The sequence below is a fragment of the Petaurus breviceps genome, unplaced genomic scaffold (assembly GCF_028583685.1).
Source record: "Petaurus breviceps papuanus isolate PSGF00001 unplaced genomic scaffold, PetGlider_PUasm1.0 47, whole genome shotgun sequence".
Classification (NCBI taxonomy): domain Eukaryota; kingdom Metazoa; phylum Chordata; class Mammalia; order Diprotodontia; family Petauridae; genus Petaurus; species Petaurus breviceps.
Window position 1 is genome coordinate 12,421,809 of NW_027186349.1, and position 19,285 is coordinate 12,441,093.

The 19,285-nt window shown below is 35.4% G+C and overlaps 1 protein-coding gene across 7 annotated transcripts in view; it reads right to left on the reverse strand.

The window, feature by feature from the left end:
• TRIO (trio Rho guanine nucleotide exchange factor) overlaps nucleotides 1-19,285 on the reverse strand; it is a 534,181-nt gene that overhangs the window by 460,191 nt on the left and 54,705 nt on the right. For 5 of the 7 annotated variants that reach the window (XM_069101423.1, XM_069101425.1, XM_069101427.1 and 2 more), the window contains exon 2: nucleotides 10,325-10,357. The exons of the other annotated variants lie outside the window; for them this stretch is intronic. In XM_069101423.1, coding sequence (XP_068957524.1) covers nucleotides 10,325-10,357 — 33 coding nt within the window. The remainder of the gene's footprint in view (nucleotides 1-10,324; nucleotides 10,358-19,285) is intronic. 7 annotated transcript variants of the gene reach the window in all.

The following is a 19,285-nucleotide window of genomic DNA, read 5'->3' on the forward strand; positions in this document are numbered from 1 at the left end:
TTCATTAATTTCAGAATGGGAAATAACTGAATTACATTTTTTTTCCTAATGGAAGCATTTTTAAATCAAAAACGTAAATTTCATTGTATGCATATCAATAAACACTAGTAATAATTTCTAAAACCCAATAAATTACATGAAGATAAATCTTGTATTTCGTCATTATAATCTGCTTAGCCTGACTGGCACAGTGCTTTACATATAGTAAGGATTTAATAAATGTTTCTGAATGAAATTAGTTAAAGTGAAGGAAAATAATGTTTCAGTTACATCTGGCCAATTTGAATGAGCATTTTTAAAAAATTATTTAGTTTTGTGATATAGGCATACTTATTTGACTTATCACCCAGGAATACCCTCTACCATCAATCTAAAAAAAATTCAAAACTTCCAAAGTAAACTATAGGTAAAGAATAGGTCCATGTATATTTTCCTTAATTGCCTCAGGTATAACCACACTTCCTTTTCCAAAGCAAATTATACCCTCTGAAGTAAGCATAATCACTTAACATTCATCAGAGACAGAAACAATTACTAGGGAAAAGTTTAGAATTAACTATAGCTTGAAAGACTGTCTAAATTCAGACTGTGTGTGTGATTTTATTTAATACGCTTAAGCAATACTTCATCTTAAATATAAAATAAGATGAACAATTAACCTAACCATTGGCCTAACATTTAGCTTACTTAAAAAAAAAATCTGGTCTCCACCTCCATGTTCCCACAATTATTTCAGAATCTCATTTATCATACAAAATATTACATAATTTTTTTATTTCTGCTGTCATCTTGTGTGCTTCTAAGAAATTGTGGGAAGCATTTTTCTTCTACTCTGTCAGTTACTAACTATATGACCCTTGACTATTAGCTTTTCTCAGTCTAATATTCATCAAGTGCAAAACAAAGTGGTTGGATTTTGGTGACCTCTCAATTCCCTTTCAATTCTGAATCTATGATCCTCTGACCTTATAATTGAATGCCAATTAATATGTTCCCCATCATCTTAAAATAGGAATTCATTTATATCCTAATACTTGAGTTACTGGTTTCCAATACTATCCCTCTTGAACAAAAATTAAAATATTTCCCCAATTTCTGCACAATATTGTAAGACTTTTTTGATGTACCTTTTCCTACTGTGCAAACATGCAAAAATATTTTTTTTCTTTTAAAGCATCTCTAGGCTATGACTTTATGCTGTAATTTTTCTGTAGCAAATAAAAATTCATTGACAAGTTTTATATATGCAATAGGTAAAGAGCAAGTGCTACATATTATCCATAAAAGAAAACAACCATAAGTACATATAAACTGTCCTCAAATTAAACTTTTGGCTAAAAAGCCAAAATTTCCTTAGTTTACGGATTTTTGCCTAGATTACAAAGTATTTGTAGTCATTAATAAATGAAAATATAGCTGAGATTCCCAAGTATGTTTGAATTTCAAGAAGGTTTACATTTCACAACTGAGAACCAATGTCAATTCTTAGAAATGGCATTTCTAGTAATAAAAAGATTTAACATTAGCAGAAACAAACTAACATTTAATTTTTAAGAATTGTCTACAAAGAAAAGAACAAGGTATTACTTTGCTATTTATTTCTTTTCTGCTAAAGTGAATATTTGATAGAACAGGTTAATTTCCTGTTATGGGTTATGCCAAAATGTTCTGCTTCTTAAACAAATTAACTAAGGAACTATTAATCTTCTTTAAGGCATGCTAGGACCTAATTTGTTTGGTCTTTCTTTTTCAGCTCTCCTTGAGCTTAAGAATCCTTTCATTTTTTTTTGTATTTTTATCCCCAGGGCCTACCACACTGCATACAGATGTTGTAGTTGTTTTTGTGTCTTTTCACTTTTCTGACTCTTTATGATCCCATTTCAGGTTATCTTGGCAAAAATACTAGAGAGGTTAGCCATTTCCTATTCCAGGTCATTTTACATATGAGGAAACTGAGGTAATCAGAGTTAAATGACTTATCCTAATTTACATAAATACCTCCAAAAGGAATTCTTGAAACAATAAAGGACTAAGCTATTTTCTAATTATCTTAGTGATTACAAAATACAAAGATGCAGCTAAATATAAAAATAAACAATTTATAATCAAAGTTTAATTATAGGTAAAGTTTAAAAATCAAACCTAAAGCTGATGTATAATTTGATACAAAATTAGTTTACCAGGCACTCACCATTTCAAAGATTCTATAAAATATATAAAGGTAATTATGCCTACTCTCAGAAAAGGGAGCCCTTTAAAAGAAATAAAACACACCTGCACATGAAAAACACCTTTTCTCTAACAAAAATAAAGAAAATTGAATATGAATCTAAGAGGAAGGAAAAAAAAGTGGGGGCAATTCCAAAAGTATAAGACAGCTACACCTTTCAATAGATCTTATTTTTCCAATGTATTACTGTCAAGACATTGTGGGGAAAGCTAACGAGCTGAGTAGGCAGGGATTATGATCTAAAATAGGGTCAGAATAGGAAAGAGAAAACATTCCCAGGTGCAGAAAGGCACTTAAGTATCCCCAGGCAATCTATGCTGGTGATCTGTCTCTCTAGTCCTACCCTGTTTTCCACCTAGAGAGCCAGGCTACAAAACAGAGCCTCCTATAATCTTGATTTTGGATTGGCAGACCAACTCGGACTTCCTGTATTCCTTACCAAATGTTTTTTTTTTTTTTTTTGTATTTTTGGAGGGGAGAAGGCAGGGCAATTGGGATTAAGTTACTAGCCCAAGGTTACATGGCTAGTAAGTGTTAAATGTCTGAGGACAGATTTCTACTCAGGTCCTCCTGTCTCCAGGGCTGGTGCTCAGTTCACTGCACCACCTAGCTACCCCTTGACCACATTTTTTTATGTTAAATTTCTTCTCCCCAGATTTTGATGACTGTAATTCTGACCACAACCTGCTCATCTCACCATAACTCTAATGCCACCATAGTGACAAAAAAAAAAAGAACCAAGACTTCATTTACCCTAAATCTAGAAACTTCTGATTAGATACAATTTTAGTAGAATTTTTCCTATTTTTATGACACAAATTATGAATTTCATTGGTCTGAATTTAGCCTGTAATTTTGATTATAGTAATCAGAAGATAGAGAAAATCAAGTGTATGTGAAAAGATGCAATGGACATTTGGAGACAGCAAAAAAAAATTCCAACAACAACCTAGAAACAAAGGTAGTTGCCCATCAATTGAAGGACAGCTGAACAAACATCACTATAATGAAGTATCACTGAACACTATCTTATAAGGAATTCAGAAAATATTTGGAGACTCATATGAACTAGTGCTGAGTGAAGAAAGCAGAGCCTGAGTATTATACATCATCCCTAAAATAATATAAAAGCAAACAACATTTAAAAGGCAGCAACACTAAGGCTAAATGCAAGAACTAATCTTAAGCCTCAAAGAACAAATAGGTGGTAAACATATTTCCCTTCTTTTAGAAGTGAGGGTTAGTGGTGAAGGAGAGCCAGCTATGAGTGAGTACCAAGTCACTTAACCCAGTTGGCTTCAGTTTCCTCATCTATAAAATGAGTTGGAGAAAGAAATGGCAAACCACTCCAACATCTTTGCTAAGAAAGCCTCAAATGGGGTCAGGAAGAAGAATCAGCCCTGACTGAACAACTACAAAAAAAGTATTGTTATGTAAATAAATTAAATTGCCAACCCCACCATAAAAGTGTTGAAGAGATTAAAACATGTGGTTAATGCAATGTTGTTAAATCAATTTATGCACATCCTTGATGATTAGTTAGTATTTACTCTTTAGAAGAACTATTAATATGGTAGTCATAATTAATACAGTGATCACAATAACAAAACATATAACTTTTAAAAGGTTAACAAAGATCAACTGGGCCAAGATAACTTCTTATGCAAATCAAATCGATATTATTATATCTTTGCCTTCATCCATCATTTCATACACATAGTACCCAAACACATTAGTTTGATTGAAGTACAGTTAAATATAATGTAGACAGTCAAGATTCCAAAGAATTCCACCGAGGTAATAAAGAAACCTTATTTGACAGGTGAAAGTAACAAAAGCTGCTCTACTCTTCCTAACTCCAAGGAATGAAAGATAAGAGAAAGTGGAAAGGTTAGATCATGGAACAAGCAAAGTATACATATGTATAAATCTCAGGAGAAGAGTGCTTGGTACACAGCACAAGGAAAGAACTACAAAGATTTATTTCGTGATGTAAACCCTGAAGTTTTTTGTGTGAATACAAACTGATTAAGTTACTACAGAAACTGCACTATGTTATCTGGTAAGGGGGACACAGGTTTCAAATGAAAAAGCTTACAAGTAAACTTGGCCTGAGGGAATTCCCAGCAAAAAAGTAGACCTGTCAGTCATTCATCCCCTTTGGGGGAGGAGTAGAATAAAAAGAAACTTTTTTTAAAAAAAGATAAGGGTATTGGGCCCCAGCAGAAGGATCACAGGTTACTCAAACCACTGCCCCAGGCATCTGAATCAATCTTCAAATGAATGAACAAGAGGTTGGCAGAGAGAGTGGAGCAAGGATATATTTATACTGATGTTACATTTGCCAGAACCATTTAACAAGCAGGTATTGAATTAGTATAGTACCTCGACAGATAAAAGAGAATGTCTATCTGAGGGAGAGACCATGAACATAAAGACTTGACACATTGCCAATCCATTTCTTACCTCTGACTTGATTCACTTTTTCCACGGGAATGCTTAGCTAGATTTGCCATTTAGTCACATAATATAAATGACTCTTTTGAAGATAGTATTTCTAATCCACTCAGATGACTATGTACTAGCAGCTCTTGCCTGTTCTCCTTGTTAACAGTGGTAGTTATTTGCCATGACTAGCCAAGATTAGGGGTGCAGTCTGATCGACAAACATGTTTCCCCTCTATTAATAGCTAATTAGGAAAGTGAAGATCAAGAGCATAAACTTGTCGGACTAGCACCCCACCCCAATAAACCATTAAGACTTGATTAAAAAACAAACTCATAAATGAAAAAATTACTCAATCAGATTTGATCCAATAATCTAAAGATGTTGAAGGCATCTGTCATAGGGCCCTCTCTACTACCACCTGAGACATTAAGGTTTTAAACCAAGACTAGGTCTAAATACATGAAATCCATCCATAAAGAGCATGAAGATACATGACAGTTATATCAAATTTATCCACTACAGCTTAATTATCCTATACAATTTTCTACTTTGCCCAATCTAATGCTATAATAAGGAGAAGGCAGCTTCAGTGGTGAAAAGAATCTTTACAATATCACACCAGTTATGAGTTTATATTGTTCCAATTTAAATAGGGCCATAAATTTAGCTTTGGGGGCAGCTCATCTGCATATGCTAAAGGAGACAGACAGACCACAAGATCCATGCATAATAATGAAAAGAAAAACAATTTCAAATGGCTTTATAATGTGTAGAATTCTTATTTTTGGTTTTGTATTATTTTATGCAGTTGTATTTTTCCTAAATACCATTATTTTAAAAGGTAGGATAGATAGGAATGTATGGAATCCAGAAGTAATATAAATACATAACTCAAGCTAATGAAAACTCCTACACCCTTTGAAGAAAAACTACAGTTCAATATACCATTTGTAATAAAAACTCAAAGCTAGGGGCGTCCAGGTGGCTCAGCGAGTAAGAGCACTGGCTCAGTGTCAGGATGACCTGGGGATCAAATCCAGGCTCAGATACTTAGCACCACACCCAGAAATAACTGGCCATGTAACCTTGAGCAAGTTACTTAACCCCGATTGCTTAAAATAAAAACAACTCAAAGCCAACATTTAAGTGCCATCCCTGGAAAAAATATTAATTTTTGTTTTATGTATAACCAGTGCTTATATAACACAGTACCTGGGACATAGTAGGCACATCATAGATGTGTGTGTACATATACACATACACACACATTCAGAGATAGACAGATAGATAGATAGACAGACAGATAGATAGATAGACAGACAGATACACACACATACAGATGTCAATCTTCAGTGGTAAGAGTTCCCTCAATGGAAGTTCCCTATATTAATGAAGTCACAGGCCCAGTACTTTATGCATGCATATACATACAAACACACAAATATATAATACGTAATATACAATAATATTCAAAATAATGTTATTTATAAGACACATCCTTCATTCATATCATTATGACCAACTATTCTTCTAAGAGCCAGGCCATATATACAGTGAATCTGTGAATAAAATGGACATGAACAAAATGGAGGGAAGGATAATACCAATTCTCCTCCCCATATTTCTGCTCTCCTTCCCCTCCATAAATGACTACTTCCATTTTTATTTCTGCATGCAAAATTTATTTTCCATGTTAACCGTTTTTGTTGTATGAAGTTTGCACTATCCCCTTTAGCAATATGTTTATTTGTCTTTTAAAGATTGGGGAAAAAAATCCCCATACACAATTTATAGTACTTTTGAATTGATCAACTCACTGCACTCACCACTGAAATTAGAAATGCAAGAATGCCAGAAAAAGGGACTTTTTTTTAGTACAACACCGTAACATTAAGTTCCCTTTCATCACTCTAGACGGCTCTTGCCAAAGTAAACTTTTCTTCTTACCACTTTCCCATACTGACACACCTAAATACTACAAAGTACTAATGTTGAAAACTGGTCTGATCTGTCCAAATATTGCTTCACATTAATATATGAACTTTAAATAAACATGGGTGTAAACACAATGAACATTTAGTACAATCACTCTGCACACTGTCATATGAGAAATATTTCAATCAGTGAAAACTGGCTATTGACCTACTGAGCCAATAGGATGCTATATTTTTAGAAATGAATGAAAGCTAGGCTCCAGTGTCTGTGTCTGGCCTATTCTGAGTTGGCAATCAGCACTCACTCCTATCCAATACGCATGAAGGGATGAAGCAGCCTGTTCAGTCGTGGCCTGAGTGACGGACCCTGTGCTTCAATTTTAAACAGATCCTAATTTAGGTGAGGAGGCTGGAAAAAGTGACAAACTATTGTCAAGAATATTTTTGCTTTTCTCAAGCATCTCCTGGATGATTCATAGCTACAAAACAGGGACCAGGTCCTTCCAATTTCTAAAAAAGGAGAATGTCCAAGTGTTAGCTGGGTCAAGCAAAAACTCTAAACCTTACTGACCCAGCAAGGAAAGCTAGAGAGAATGTGGCAGTTCTCCAACTCAGTAAAGTGGTTTTTAGAGTCAAATAGCTAGTTTAGAATGTCATACAACTAAAGATTGCAATTTATTTTCCCAGAATAGAACCACGAATCTACTGAACATTTAAACAGTACTCAGCAGTGCTAATTGGGTCAACACCTTAAATGTTTGTTTAACATGCCATTCAAACATGCTGATACCAGTCTGCTTAAAAAATATTATGGAAATATTTGCTAGGGTTCAGCTAGGGATCCATCTTTTCCAAGAGTTAATCACTGAGTACAGCACTTCAGAAAATAAAACAACAAAAAAATCAAAAGCAGTCCTTTCTGATCAGAGGAAGAACAGAGCCAAGGCAACAAGTAAGGTTAAGTCAGTTAACAAGAATTTATTAAGTGCCTACTATGTGCCAGACATTGTGCAAAGTGAAACAACAGAATGCCATCCCAAAAAAGTCCTTTTTTCTTATAATTATAATTTTTCTTATAATTATAAATTTCTTATAATTTTTATGATATCACTAAAAAATACTCCTGCATCCACTTAAGAATTATCTATTTACACAGCAAAATTATAGCTACAATACATACTTATATTTCATTTTGAAGAAGTACTTTTCCTTTTTTGGGGGGGTTTAGCTTTCCCCCCAAAGTATTTGAAATGCAATGTCAAACATAAGTGTGTCGCCAAATCTACCTCTACTGAGTAGAATAAAGAATGAAATAAGGTTACTAAGGCCAACTAATGCTCACCAAAATTTATTGAGACAATGTCTAAAAAGCATGTTACCCTTTTTTAAATTATTGCTATTGTCATATTTATTATACAATTACAGATCTATTTTATCCAGGCAAAGTTTTTTTTTTTTTTTAAGAGAAAAGACAATCTGGAGACAAAAAAAGGAAGAGGTAAAAGTACTGAAAATATCTTGATTCAGTTTATCCCCAAAACCACCTTACAGAACATTACAACTGTAAAGGAGCTTTTCACAAAGTATTAGAGGTGGAAGGAACCTTAGAGATGAACTAATTCAGCCTCTGCATTTTATAACTGAAGAAGCCAAGGCTCACTGAAGTGGGTTGCCTAAGGTCAAACAAGTCTTACTTAGATCCTGGAACTGGAATGCTTCAGAAATAGGTCATCTGACTCCAAAGTGAAGTCTAGTCCTTTCCCTGATTGGACAATCCTCATTCAAGCTTTTGAAAATTGCTTTGTTGTCACTTTAAATCAGTTTTGACAATACTTTCCAACTTGTCTCCCTACTCTCCCTAAACACATACCTGTACCTTTGCCTACAAAATTTCCCTCTCTTCGGCCCTCTCAACATTCCCTAGTCTCTATTCTGGGCAATCCTCTTCCTCCTACCCAAAAGCTGGGTAGAAGAAGCCAACATCCAAAATTCTTTCCTGCTCCTCAGTCAGAAGGAAGCCTCCATGCTAGAGCATGAGGCCGGATTGTATGTTCCTGGAGGATGGAAGGAGGGAGAGGATGAGGAGAGCAGAGAAGAAAGGAAGCAGTATAATAGTGCCTATAGATGTCTAGTCTAAACTAAAACATATTTCAAGGCCAAAACATATCTTTGAAAATAAGCAATCAGTGCTTACTGCTATGTCTGAAAGGTCCATGCTGCCTGAACCTCTCCTTCTCAAGTATTTCCCTAATGTTAGCTGACATTTTGTCTGCTATGGATCATTTGGAAACCATTTTGGTTGAATACGATTTTGTTTTCAAAGTGTTTCTCTTTTCTGTCTTTCTGTCTTCCTTCCTTCCTTTCTTTTCTCTCTCTCTGTCTCTCTCTGTGTCTCTGTCTGTCTCTCTCTCTGTCTCTCTCTGTCTCTGTGTCTCTGTCTCTCTCTCATAAAAATTGTATCAGTCCTCTTCTATAACAGACCCCAGTTCCTTTGAAATCCAAGAGCATAGGAAATACTTAAGGGGGAAGAGGTCACTGAAGACTTAGTTTTGGGATGTTTTTTAAAGGCCTTAATCAACTAGGCCTAAATTTTAGACATTAGCTTTGGGGAAGACAAATATAATAAAGTCCTGGTGTTATGTACTTGGTTAGAAAACGAAGAAGTAAACCACAGATCTAAGTAAAGAACAAGCTCTAAACAAACTAGAAAGATTTTCTGCTTAGACTTTAGGAGACTACTCTAATGCCCATTACTTATCTAGGCATTTATGCACTTACCTAAAGATTAACTTTTAAGACTGGATAAAAAAAATGAAAACCAAAACTCTTAATGGTTGATTCTTCTTGGTATTACATAATAAAAAAATCTCAAGATTTTCCTCTATACCTTTGCAGCAAAGCATTTTTCCAAGTCTTAATAACACTCAAAAAGGCATTGGTAAACATTTATAAAACGGATGGCTGCAGATAACACCAGTGACAAGCTGCACCTCTCTGCCAAATTCTACAGGCTGAGAAACAAATTTAAGGCAAATGGTAACATAATGGCTTTATGACTTTTAACAGTAGCCCATTATATTGTGGAAGATTTACAATAAGATTTGGTTGCAAATTACATAGTTTTTGAGAAGTTTTTCCCCACTATGAAAAATTACTCTTGGGAATTTCATTTCATTTCAGCCCTCCCTCACTCAAATCAAAGTCAACTACAAGTCATGTCATCATTTCCCTGATGTCATCATCCTCTTTGGAAACAAAGGACAAACAAAACAATCATTAACATTTATATATAGAAAAAAAACAACAGGATTTTTTTTTCTTATGCACATACATGAAGATAAAAATTAGCTCTCATCAATATATGGAAAATAAATAGTTTATGATACAAAGACTGTGCATATTTGATACTAAGTACTTATATTAATATATTAAAATAAGTATGTTATAGTACAAAGGATTTATTTGAATAGGGTAAATTAACCTTAATAGATTATAATGGAGCACTTTATTCCATTCAGAAACATGCTAAGTTAGGATCTCAAAGTGAAAAACAAAGAAAATTGAAATAACACTCCATATCATGATGGCAAATATATACAACATACTTAAAATTCTTATTTTTTATATTCTCCTTAAAATTCACTAGCCCATTCTGAAACACGTTTTTCCTTCTGAAAGGAAAAGAAACTCACTACTAGAATCAGAACTTACCGCAGGCTTCAGATGACAGATATAAACCATGCTCTGTATGGAAAGAAAACGGTAAATGTTTTAAGATGGAATCTTTATTACAACCAAAAAATTTAACAGACTAGTTAAGATATATTTCCTCTGAAAGTACAGGTGATCTAATTATGTAGGGGGATAAGACAACTCCATACCAATATAGTCCTAAGTTATGACAAATGGCTAATCTGAAACAAATGGGAAATTTTTCCAGAACAAGTCATGCAATTTTCTTGATGTGATAAAAATCCTATGTTCAAAGTCTCAACAACACGGCCAAGTGAAGTAAATACAATGCATTGGATTATGAGATAATGAAGGCTTCCTTGTATTCATCAGGGATTCATGATCTGATTATTATGAAGAGGCCATCAATCAGTGGCATCAGATCCTAGCCCTCCAGCTTAGCTTCTGGAAAACAACAAACATTTTAATATATGTGTGTTGGCATTATGTGTAAATATCTACAGAGTTAAGGTACTCTATGTTCTCACAAAGCCCACTCTCAAAACATCATAAGTTTTTTTAAAAGTGTGTATTACGGCTATTTAACTATTTTAAAAAATGCTAAAAACCCCTGACAAGTCAATTCTGCCAGATAGTCAAGTAGTAACATAACAGATTTTCATTACAGGATGAAAGTCAATCTTAAATTCAATTAAATTTAACAAACATTTGTTAGGCACCAACTATATCCACATATACAAAGTCTAACACTCTATTTCATGGGACAGTCGCTCATTTGTATCATTCTCTCCAACAAGGCAGAGGCTATGTCTCACCTAAACTTTGTGTTCCTCCCCAGGGTCTTAATACAATTCTCTACACAGTAGGCATTCATAAATATTTGCTGATTTGAAAGGAAAGGGGGATGGAGAGGAAGAATGGTTTTCAACTAGTCAGCTCTCCTAAATGCATGTGCATTACACAATTTTTTATAGTTACTACTAAAGGTCCATTACAAGGTTTGTTAAAAGTCTTGGACATTCTCAAATTTTCTTTTTAATAAATTAAAATGATCCCGTGGAGCAAATTCAAAGTGAATCTGTCACCTTTTATTTACATGTATAGTTTGCTGTGTTCTACAGGACAGCTTAGTCCCATCCAATATATTATCTTTAGAGGTCCTGAAAAAAAAGGTGCAGTTGAGTCACACTGTTTAAATTCTGTCTATACCACAATAGAGAATGCAGTGCCAGGAGCTTGGAAAACAGACAATCCTGAATATTTAGCATGTGATTTTACAGCATAAAAGTTTGAAAAACATACTAATAAATAAAACATATAAGGTAGTAGATTTCTTTCCCTCCATTCTTTCTTTTGTTTCCCTAATCAAAGGATTATATAAGCATTAACCCAAAAATCCTTACAGTAGCTCCTTAAATTAGCAAGCTCATTGGGCAACATGATTATAAACACAAAGAATTCAAAGTCCTAAGAGGCCATATTTAAAAATCACTCAGAATTATTCTATTTGTCTTATGCCCAGATTCCTACTCCATGCTGCTTCTCAATAATCTAGTCATTTCCATCAGGTCATTTTCCCTCCTTTTTCTGCATTAATACATGTTCAAACAAAATAGTCTCCTTAATCATTGTGTTTTCATAGCTTACATTACACCATTAGCAATTTGGGCTTTTATATGAGTAGGGCAGTGTTATTATATAGATCAAAGGCCAACATTATAAGAGAAAAAAATGTCATCCTGGTGATTTGAGGCTTGTAGGCTAATTTTCCATACTTGAGGCATATACAACTAATTCTGGATGCATAATTTTGAACACATTCTCACTTTTCACTATCATAAAGAAAACAAAGTCTATAAAAATCCAACAGAAAGGAAGCTCAGAAGCACTTTTAGTTTTAAGTAGGATGAAAAAGGGGCACTGACCTAAATGGAAAACATGAATAAACTGGTCCCTGGGCATAAATTAGTAATTCTCAGGGGGTTTGTTAACTCTTCCACAAGGGTACTATTTAATAAATTAAGGCTCTAGTTCACTAAAGTTAGTGGAAGTTCCTTAAAACACAGATCTCCAGGGTCATGAAACTGCACTTTAACAGAAGCCCCATGCCTATCAGCTAAATGGAGATGAACAAAGGGCTAACCACTTACAATACAACTCATTCTCCACCCTAACTGACTGTAGAGTTAAAACTAGAGAAAAGAAGGGCTGTTTACCACCAAACATCACCAAATTCACAGGGAATCTAATTAGTTCTGTAGTCACAGAGGAAGCAGCTACAGTCACTAAAAAATACCAAGTCTGAGAAGCTAAAGTGGCCTATATTCTGAGCTCTTGCTCTCCTCTCATTCAAAATCTAAAGAAGCCTAACTTCTTTAAACTTGAAACAAACTAAGCACCCAGCACATGGGCCAGAGGTGAGGTGGGGAGAGAAAGAATGTGATTATTCCTTCTCCAAGTAACATGTTCTAGTAGGACCTTGGATTGCCATCATCCTGAATATCCAGGTCACTACTGAACTGGGATAGCTCACCATGGTCAATGGAAGATCTGGGTTATTCAACAAGCATTTATTAAGAAGTAATGCACCCAGAAATAACTGGCCATGTAACCTTGAGCAAGTTACTTAACCCCAATTGCTTAGGGGTGGCCAGGTGGCTCAGTGAGTAAGATCACCAGCTCCAGTGTCCGGATGACCTGGGGATCAAATCCGGGCTTAGATACTTAGCACCACACCCAGAAATAACTGGCCGTGTAACCTTGAGCAAGTTACTTAACCCCGATTGCTTAAAAAAAAAAGTAATGGACCATTACTGTGCCACAGTGATTCTATTATTGTATAATTTTATTAATGTGTAATATTACCTAATAATAATATTCAGTTCCACAGAAATAATTACTATGATGAACATATAGAAGCATAGAAATACATGAACTGATGCAAAACAAAGTAAGCAAAGCCAAGAAAGCAATATGTAGCACAGTCTACAACTATGTAGTACAGCCTACAACCACAAAACAATGGAAAATGAATCTTGTAAAATTATAAAGAACAAGCTTGGTCCCATAGAAGAGATATGAGAAAACATCTCCCCCAACTCTTTTGCAAAGGTGGGAGAAAGAAGTTTGTAAATATTGTCACGTTTTTTCAATATTGGTCAGTTTTGCTGATTTGATTTTTTTTTCCTTTTAGGTAACATAAAAATAAAAAAATAGCAATAATTTTTTGAAAAAGCATTTATTCAACATTTTCCTATGTCCTAGATACTATGATAGCCACTGTGGACAGAGACTTGAGGGGACATCCAAAGTTAATGAGTATGTTATGGATGAAGATCTATCAAGGAAGGCTGAGATAGTAGGAGAACCAGCAGAATGCAGTGAGTGTCATGAAAATGCAAACAGGACAGAATATCCAGAAGAAGTAAGTGGTCAACAATGTCAAATGACATTGAGCAGCTGAAAAGGATGAAGACTGAGGAAAAGTCATTGATTTGGCAATTAAGCGATCATTAGTAGCTTTGGAGAGAGCCATTTCAGTGGAATGATGTGGTAGAAAGGCAAGTTGCTGAGTTTGGAGGGCAGTGAGAAGAGAGAAAAAAAAAGAATAAATTTCTCTATACTCTCATTTGGTGATCTCATCTGTTTTTCCAGACTTGTTCTAAGAAAAATCCATAGTCATTCTCCAGAACTCCATTATCACAGAACTAACTTATATTGGCTACTTCAAATTGGATGTTCTATAGGCATCTCTAACTCAATGTGTTCAAAACAGAAATCATCATTTTCTTCCTTCTTATGAATACTTATTGTTGAGAGGCAGTAATCTTTACCACTATCCTTGCACTCACCCAAGTTCAAAACTTTGGCACCATTCTGTAATTCTTGACTCCTTATTCTCACTCATGCCACATACTCAGTCATCTGCCTTATAATGCTGTTTCTATATTCATGACAACTCCTGGCTATATCTACATTTTTCTACTCATAACTACTACCCTAGTTCAGGTCCAGAATTATTGTCATAGCATCCTTATTGGATTCCTCACCCTAAGTCTCTCCCCAGTCCAACCCATCCTCCACACAGTTACCAAAGTTAATTTTTTTTTAGTCTTTTTTTTTTGGAGGGGGGAAGGAAGGGCAATTGGGGTTAAGTGACTTGACCAAGGTCACAGGGCTAGTAAGTGTTAAGTGTCTGAGACTGGATTAAACTCAGAGCCTCCTGACTCCAGGACCAGTGCTCAATTCACTGAGCCACCTCGCCAAAGTTATTTCTTAAAGAGCACAACTGGCCATGTCACCCCCCTACTCAGTAAATGTTATTGTTCTCTGTTACTTTCAGAATGTAATAAGCACCTTGAGTACAAGGACTATTTTTGCTTTTGTCTTTGCTCACATCCACCCCTTCCCTTTTAGTATAGTACCTGGTACATACTAATCATAGCCAAACTCAGAATATAGTAGGCACTTTAAACAAATACTTGTTAGATTGGAATAGATTGAAAGCTACCAAATGATATTCAGGAAGTAAAATCCTTTACCCAACCCCCCACCCTCTGAGATGGGATTCCAGGGTCTTTGTCTTCCCTCCCCTCAAGCTGAGAGTGCCTTTCCATCCCTGTACATCTCATCTCAGTTGTCCAGCTAGGGAAGTCAGATACTGTTAAGGAGGGGAAAAAATGATATATCCCCTCCCAGAACTGACAGGACTAGGGGGGAAATTAATAAGATGCTTCAGGGGCTGCCTCTATAAGACTTGAAGGTACATACACAAGATGTTGCTAATCCTATGTCAAAACTCCAGAAGCATCACGAGCTCCATGGCACATTGCTGTAGCACTCCAGGATCACAAGGTTAATGTAACTCTGAGAAGTACTCAGTTGATACCCACAGGATCCAGGGACCACATGACTGTCAGAAGCTAGTCAATTAGGTTGTAATGATTTTCAAATGCGAATTTTCAAAAAACGTGATTTTTAAAGGCAAGAAATAGCACAACTCAAAAGCTCTAAAGATGTTTTAATATTAGAGGAATAGCACACAAAATTATGACATCTTCCTATTTAATTATTAGTCAAGAAAGGGCCAGCCTTGGAGTCAGAAAGTTCTCAATTCAAACTGTCTCAGACATACACTGATTGTGTGTGACTCTGAGCAAGTCATTTAACCTCTCAGTGCTCCCAAGCAACTCTCGGAGACTATAAATGACACACATGCTTATCTGTATTGGTGGAAGGAGTTTCTGCCCTTGAGAGTATTCCACATGAATCAACTCAGAAGTCTGGATTTTAAAAAAAGGAATCCACAAAACCTATACAGGTAAAGAAATACTCCTTTTCCTGCTGATTTTTTCTGTATCATTCCTTAAGGAAACTATCAAAAATATTTAGGGCCTCAATTGATCATGTTTTTCAAAATTATAATAAGGCTACTCTTTTCAAGAAGACAGAAACACGATTTCTTCCCAAAAACTATTTGCAAGTCAGAAGAAATTGCATGTCAGCACTAGAAAACCCAATGTTTATTTAATGCACTCCATGACAGACAGTTCCTCCTCTTGCAAAGGTTGGCTACTGCCCTCAAGTTCCTGCAACAGTCAACATCACAGATGATATAAGTACAGCCCAAGGCTCAAGTATTTCTGTCAAGCAATCAAAAGAAATGACATTGTAGATGGAGTCCAAGGCCCAGACTGTTTATTCTATAAGAAATCATGACCAACAGAAGCAAAAGGAGGCCATTTGGTAAAATAACTGTTCACTCACTGAGAGTGATGGAAAGGGGCAAAGGTTACAGTAAAGCACAAGAGGCCTTAGAAATGTTTTAAAGATAAGGTTCTGTTCTTGGTCCTGTCTTTTCAACATTTTCATCATCAAACAGAATAAAGAAATGCTTATCAAATTTGCATTTAACACAAAGATTGGAGAGATAACTAACATGTTAGACTCAAAAGAAATTTAATAAGTTAGAACCACAGATTCAAAGCAAGGAAGTGAAATTTTAAAGGGATAAGCCCCATATTTAGGTTAAAAATAAGTAAATTATAGCAATACAAGAAGTGGCACCACATGAATGGATAGCATATGAAAAAAAAGATGTCGGAATTTCATGTGGCCCAAGCTTTTACCTGAGCCAAAAGTGAGGCCAAGGTGCTAGAATAGCTAATTAGATTTTAGATCATATTAACAGAAATATAGCTCCCGGATCAAAGGAGAAAATAGTACTGCTGTACTCTGTGCTGGTCAAACTATTCCTAGAGACCTGAATTCAGTTGTAGGTGTCACATTTTCATATGATCATCAAAAAACAAACAAAGAAAAAACTGTGTGAATCCAGAGGCATGTAAACAGAAAGGGGTAAGGAAGGACTGACTGAAGCTTAAGTACTTTTGGTCAAGGGAACAAAGGACCAGAAAGTTTTTGCAGCAATTTCTCAAATACAGAAATCATTCTAATCATCAGGTTTTTCTGTTCACAATTTTTCATCAAACAGACTTTGCACTGTCCCATACTAGTGAATAGACCTTTTTAGGTTTAAATTTCTTCATGGAAACTAAAGTCCAAAATGTCAAATCCTTCAACTCTATAATTTCCATGACCTCTAAAGTTCTAAAGGATATGTAAAGAGAGAGGAAACCGCACCATTTCTTGAAAATAAAGCCACAAGTGGATAACTTCCCCAAACGGCTATAATCATGAAAATATGCACACACCCCATGGCCCACAGACCATAATAAACTTTTTGAGAACTAAGACATCAGTGTGCCAAAGAATGACAAGAAGTAGTTTCACAGTAAACTATCAACTTAAATTTTCTTGTAAAATATTGTCTTGAAGATAGCAAGACCATATTTATTCTAATAACTTCTCCCATTTTAATCAGATCCTCAAGGAGTAAAAATGTGCAAGAAGTGACCACAGCTATTGCTTTTAAGGGCATCACCAACTGAGGTTTATAACCTAAGAGTCATCTTTGATATTTTCCCCCCGTCCATCACCTCTCATATTCAATCATATGCTAAGCCCTGTCATTCTGCCTCTATAATAACTCCTGCATCTATCCATGTAGTTCCACTGACATTGATATTACCTTAGTTCATGCCCCTGTGATCTTTTGCCTGGATTATTATTATTATTAATGATTATTAGAGTCATTATAGTAGTCTCATAATTGGTTAAGGCCAGCTAGATGGAACAGTGTATAGAGTACTGGACTTGGAATCGGGAAGAATCATCTTCATGAGTTTAAACCTGGCCTTAGACACTTACTAACAGTGGGCAAGTCACTTAACCCTGTTTGCCTCAGTTTCCTCACCTGTAAAATGAGCTGGAGAGGGAAATGGCAAGCTACTCCAATATCTTTGCCAAGAAAACCTCAAATGGGATCACAAAGAATCAGATACAACTGAAACAATTGAACAACATTAACTGATTGCCTACTCCAAGTCTCTGCACATCTCAAATCACCCTCCACATGGCTGCCAAAATAATCTTCCTATGAAATTGGTCCAATTACATAACTGCCCTGGTTAATAAATCTTCAACGGCTAAAACAATTAAGGCATCTTTCACCTATCACACGACAAGCAGTGTGCTAGGCTCTAGGTGGTGATACAAATGAATATGTAAGATTGTCTAGAAGTTTGGGTTTTAATCATGGAAGACAATATATTCACAGATATAGGATATTTATAAAAAAAATATAGAGATGGGGGACACTAACAGCTCTTGGAGAAAGTAGCTCTTGAGATGAGCCTTGAAAGGCATTCTCTAGAACTTTTAGGATCTGATACAAATAAGGTATTTAAAACCTTATACAATCTACCCCCAACCTACCTTTCCAGTCTTTGTCCATATTGTACTGCTTCACTTACACATACTCTATGGTCTGACCAAACTGTCCTTCTAGCCAGATCTTGAATTAATCCTTCCCTCACAACTCACACTTGGAATACAATACTTCCTTATCTCCAACTCTTAGAATCCTTTGCCTTTCTTTAAGCATCTATTTCAGTGACAACTGTTGTAGGAAGCCTTTCCTGATTTCCCTAGATTTTAGTGATTCCTCCTCCGTGAAATATCTTATTTTTTTTTTTTTTTGCAAATCAGTGTACATGTTGTTTCACCTAATGAAATATAATTTGTTTTTGAGCTAGGAATGTTTTGGTTTTATCTATGTATCCTTATTACCTGGCACAGAGTCTCACTCACTAACAGGCATATAATAAATATTTGTTGATTGGAATTGCATGTAAATTCCAGTCATTCCATCTGCCAATTCATCTCACTTCTGGCTTATCCTGTCCTAATGGCTGCTGCCCCAAACAAATAATGGCAATAGAGTTGACTTCAAAGTCATTGAGTTCAACCTCTTACCCAAGGAAGAATCTGTTCTACCAGAACAGCCTGTAAGAGATGGCCTATCCATTACTAATTTATAAATGCTAGGCATTAAGTTGAGTATCTTTGTAGTATCCCCCAAAATTGGAGATAATCTCAAAAATTACTTTTGTCTTTCCATCAAAACTTTGTTGAACAAACAGATAATCAAAATATATGAAAACACAATTTTCAAAAGAATTGCAAATTATCATTAACCATGAAAGACTCCAAAACACTAATAACACAAGAAATGTGAATCAAAACAACCTCTAAGTTTTCATCTCATACCAGCAAATTTGCAAAGATGATAAAAGATAGAAATAGTGCTGAAGATAGGCACACTAGTAGACTGTTGATCCAAGCTGTAAATAGTACAATCACTCTGGAAACAATTTGGAATTATGCAAAGAAAGTGACTAAAATGTCTGTTTTCTTTACCCAAAGATTCTACTGCTAGGCATATAGCCCAATGAGACCAACAACAAATAGAGAGACCTTAGACATGCCAAAACATTTATAGCAGCACAGTTTGTGGTAGCAAAGAACTGGAAACAAAGTAGAGGCCCATTTATAGTGGTGAATGGCTAAACAAAATGT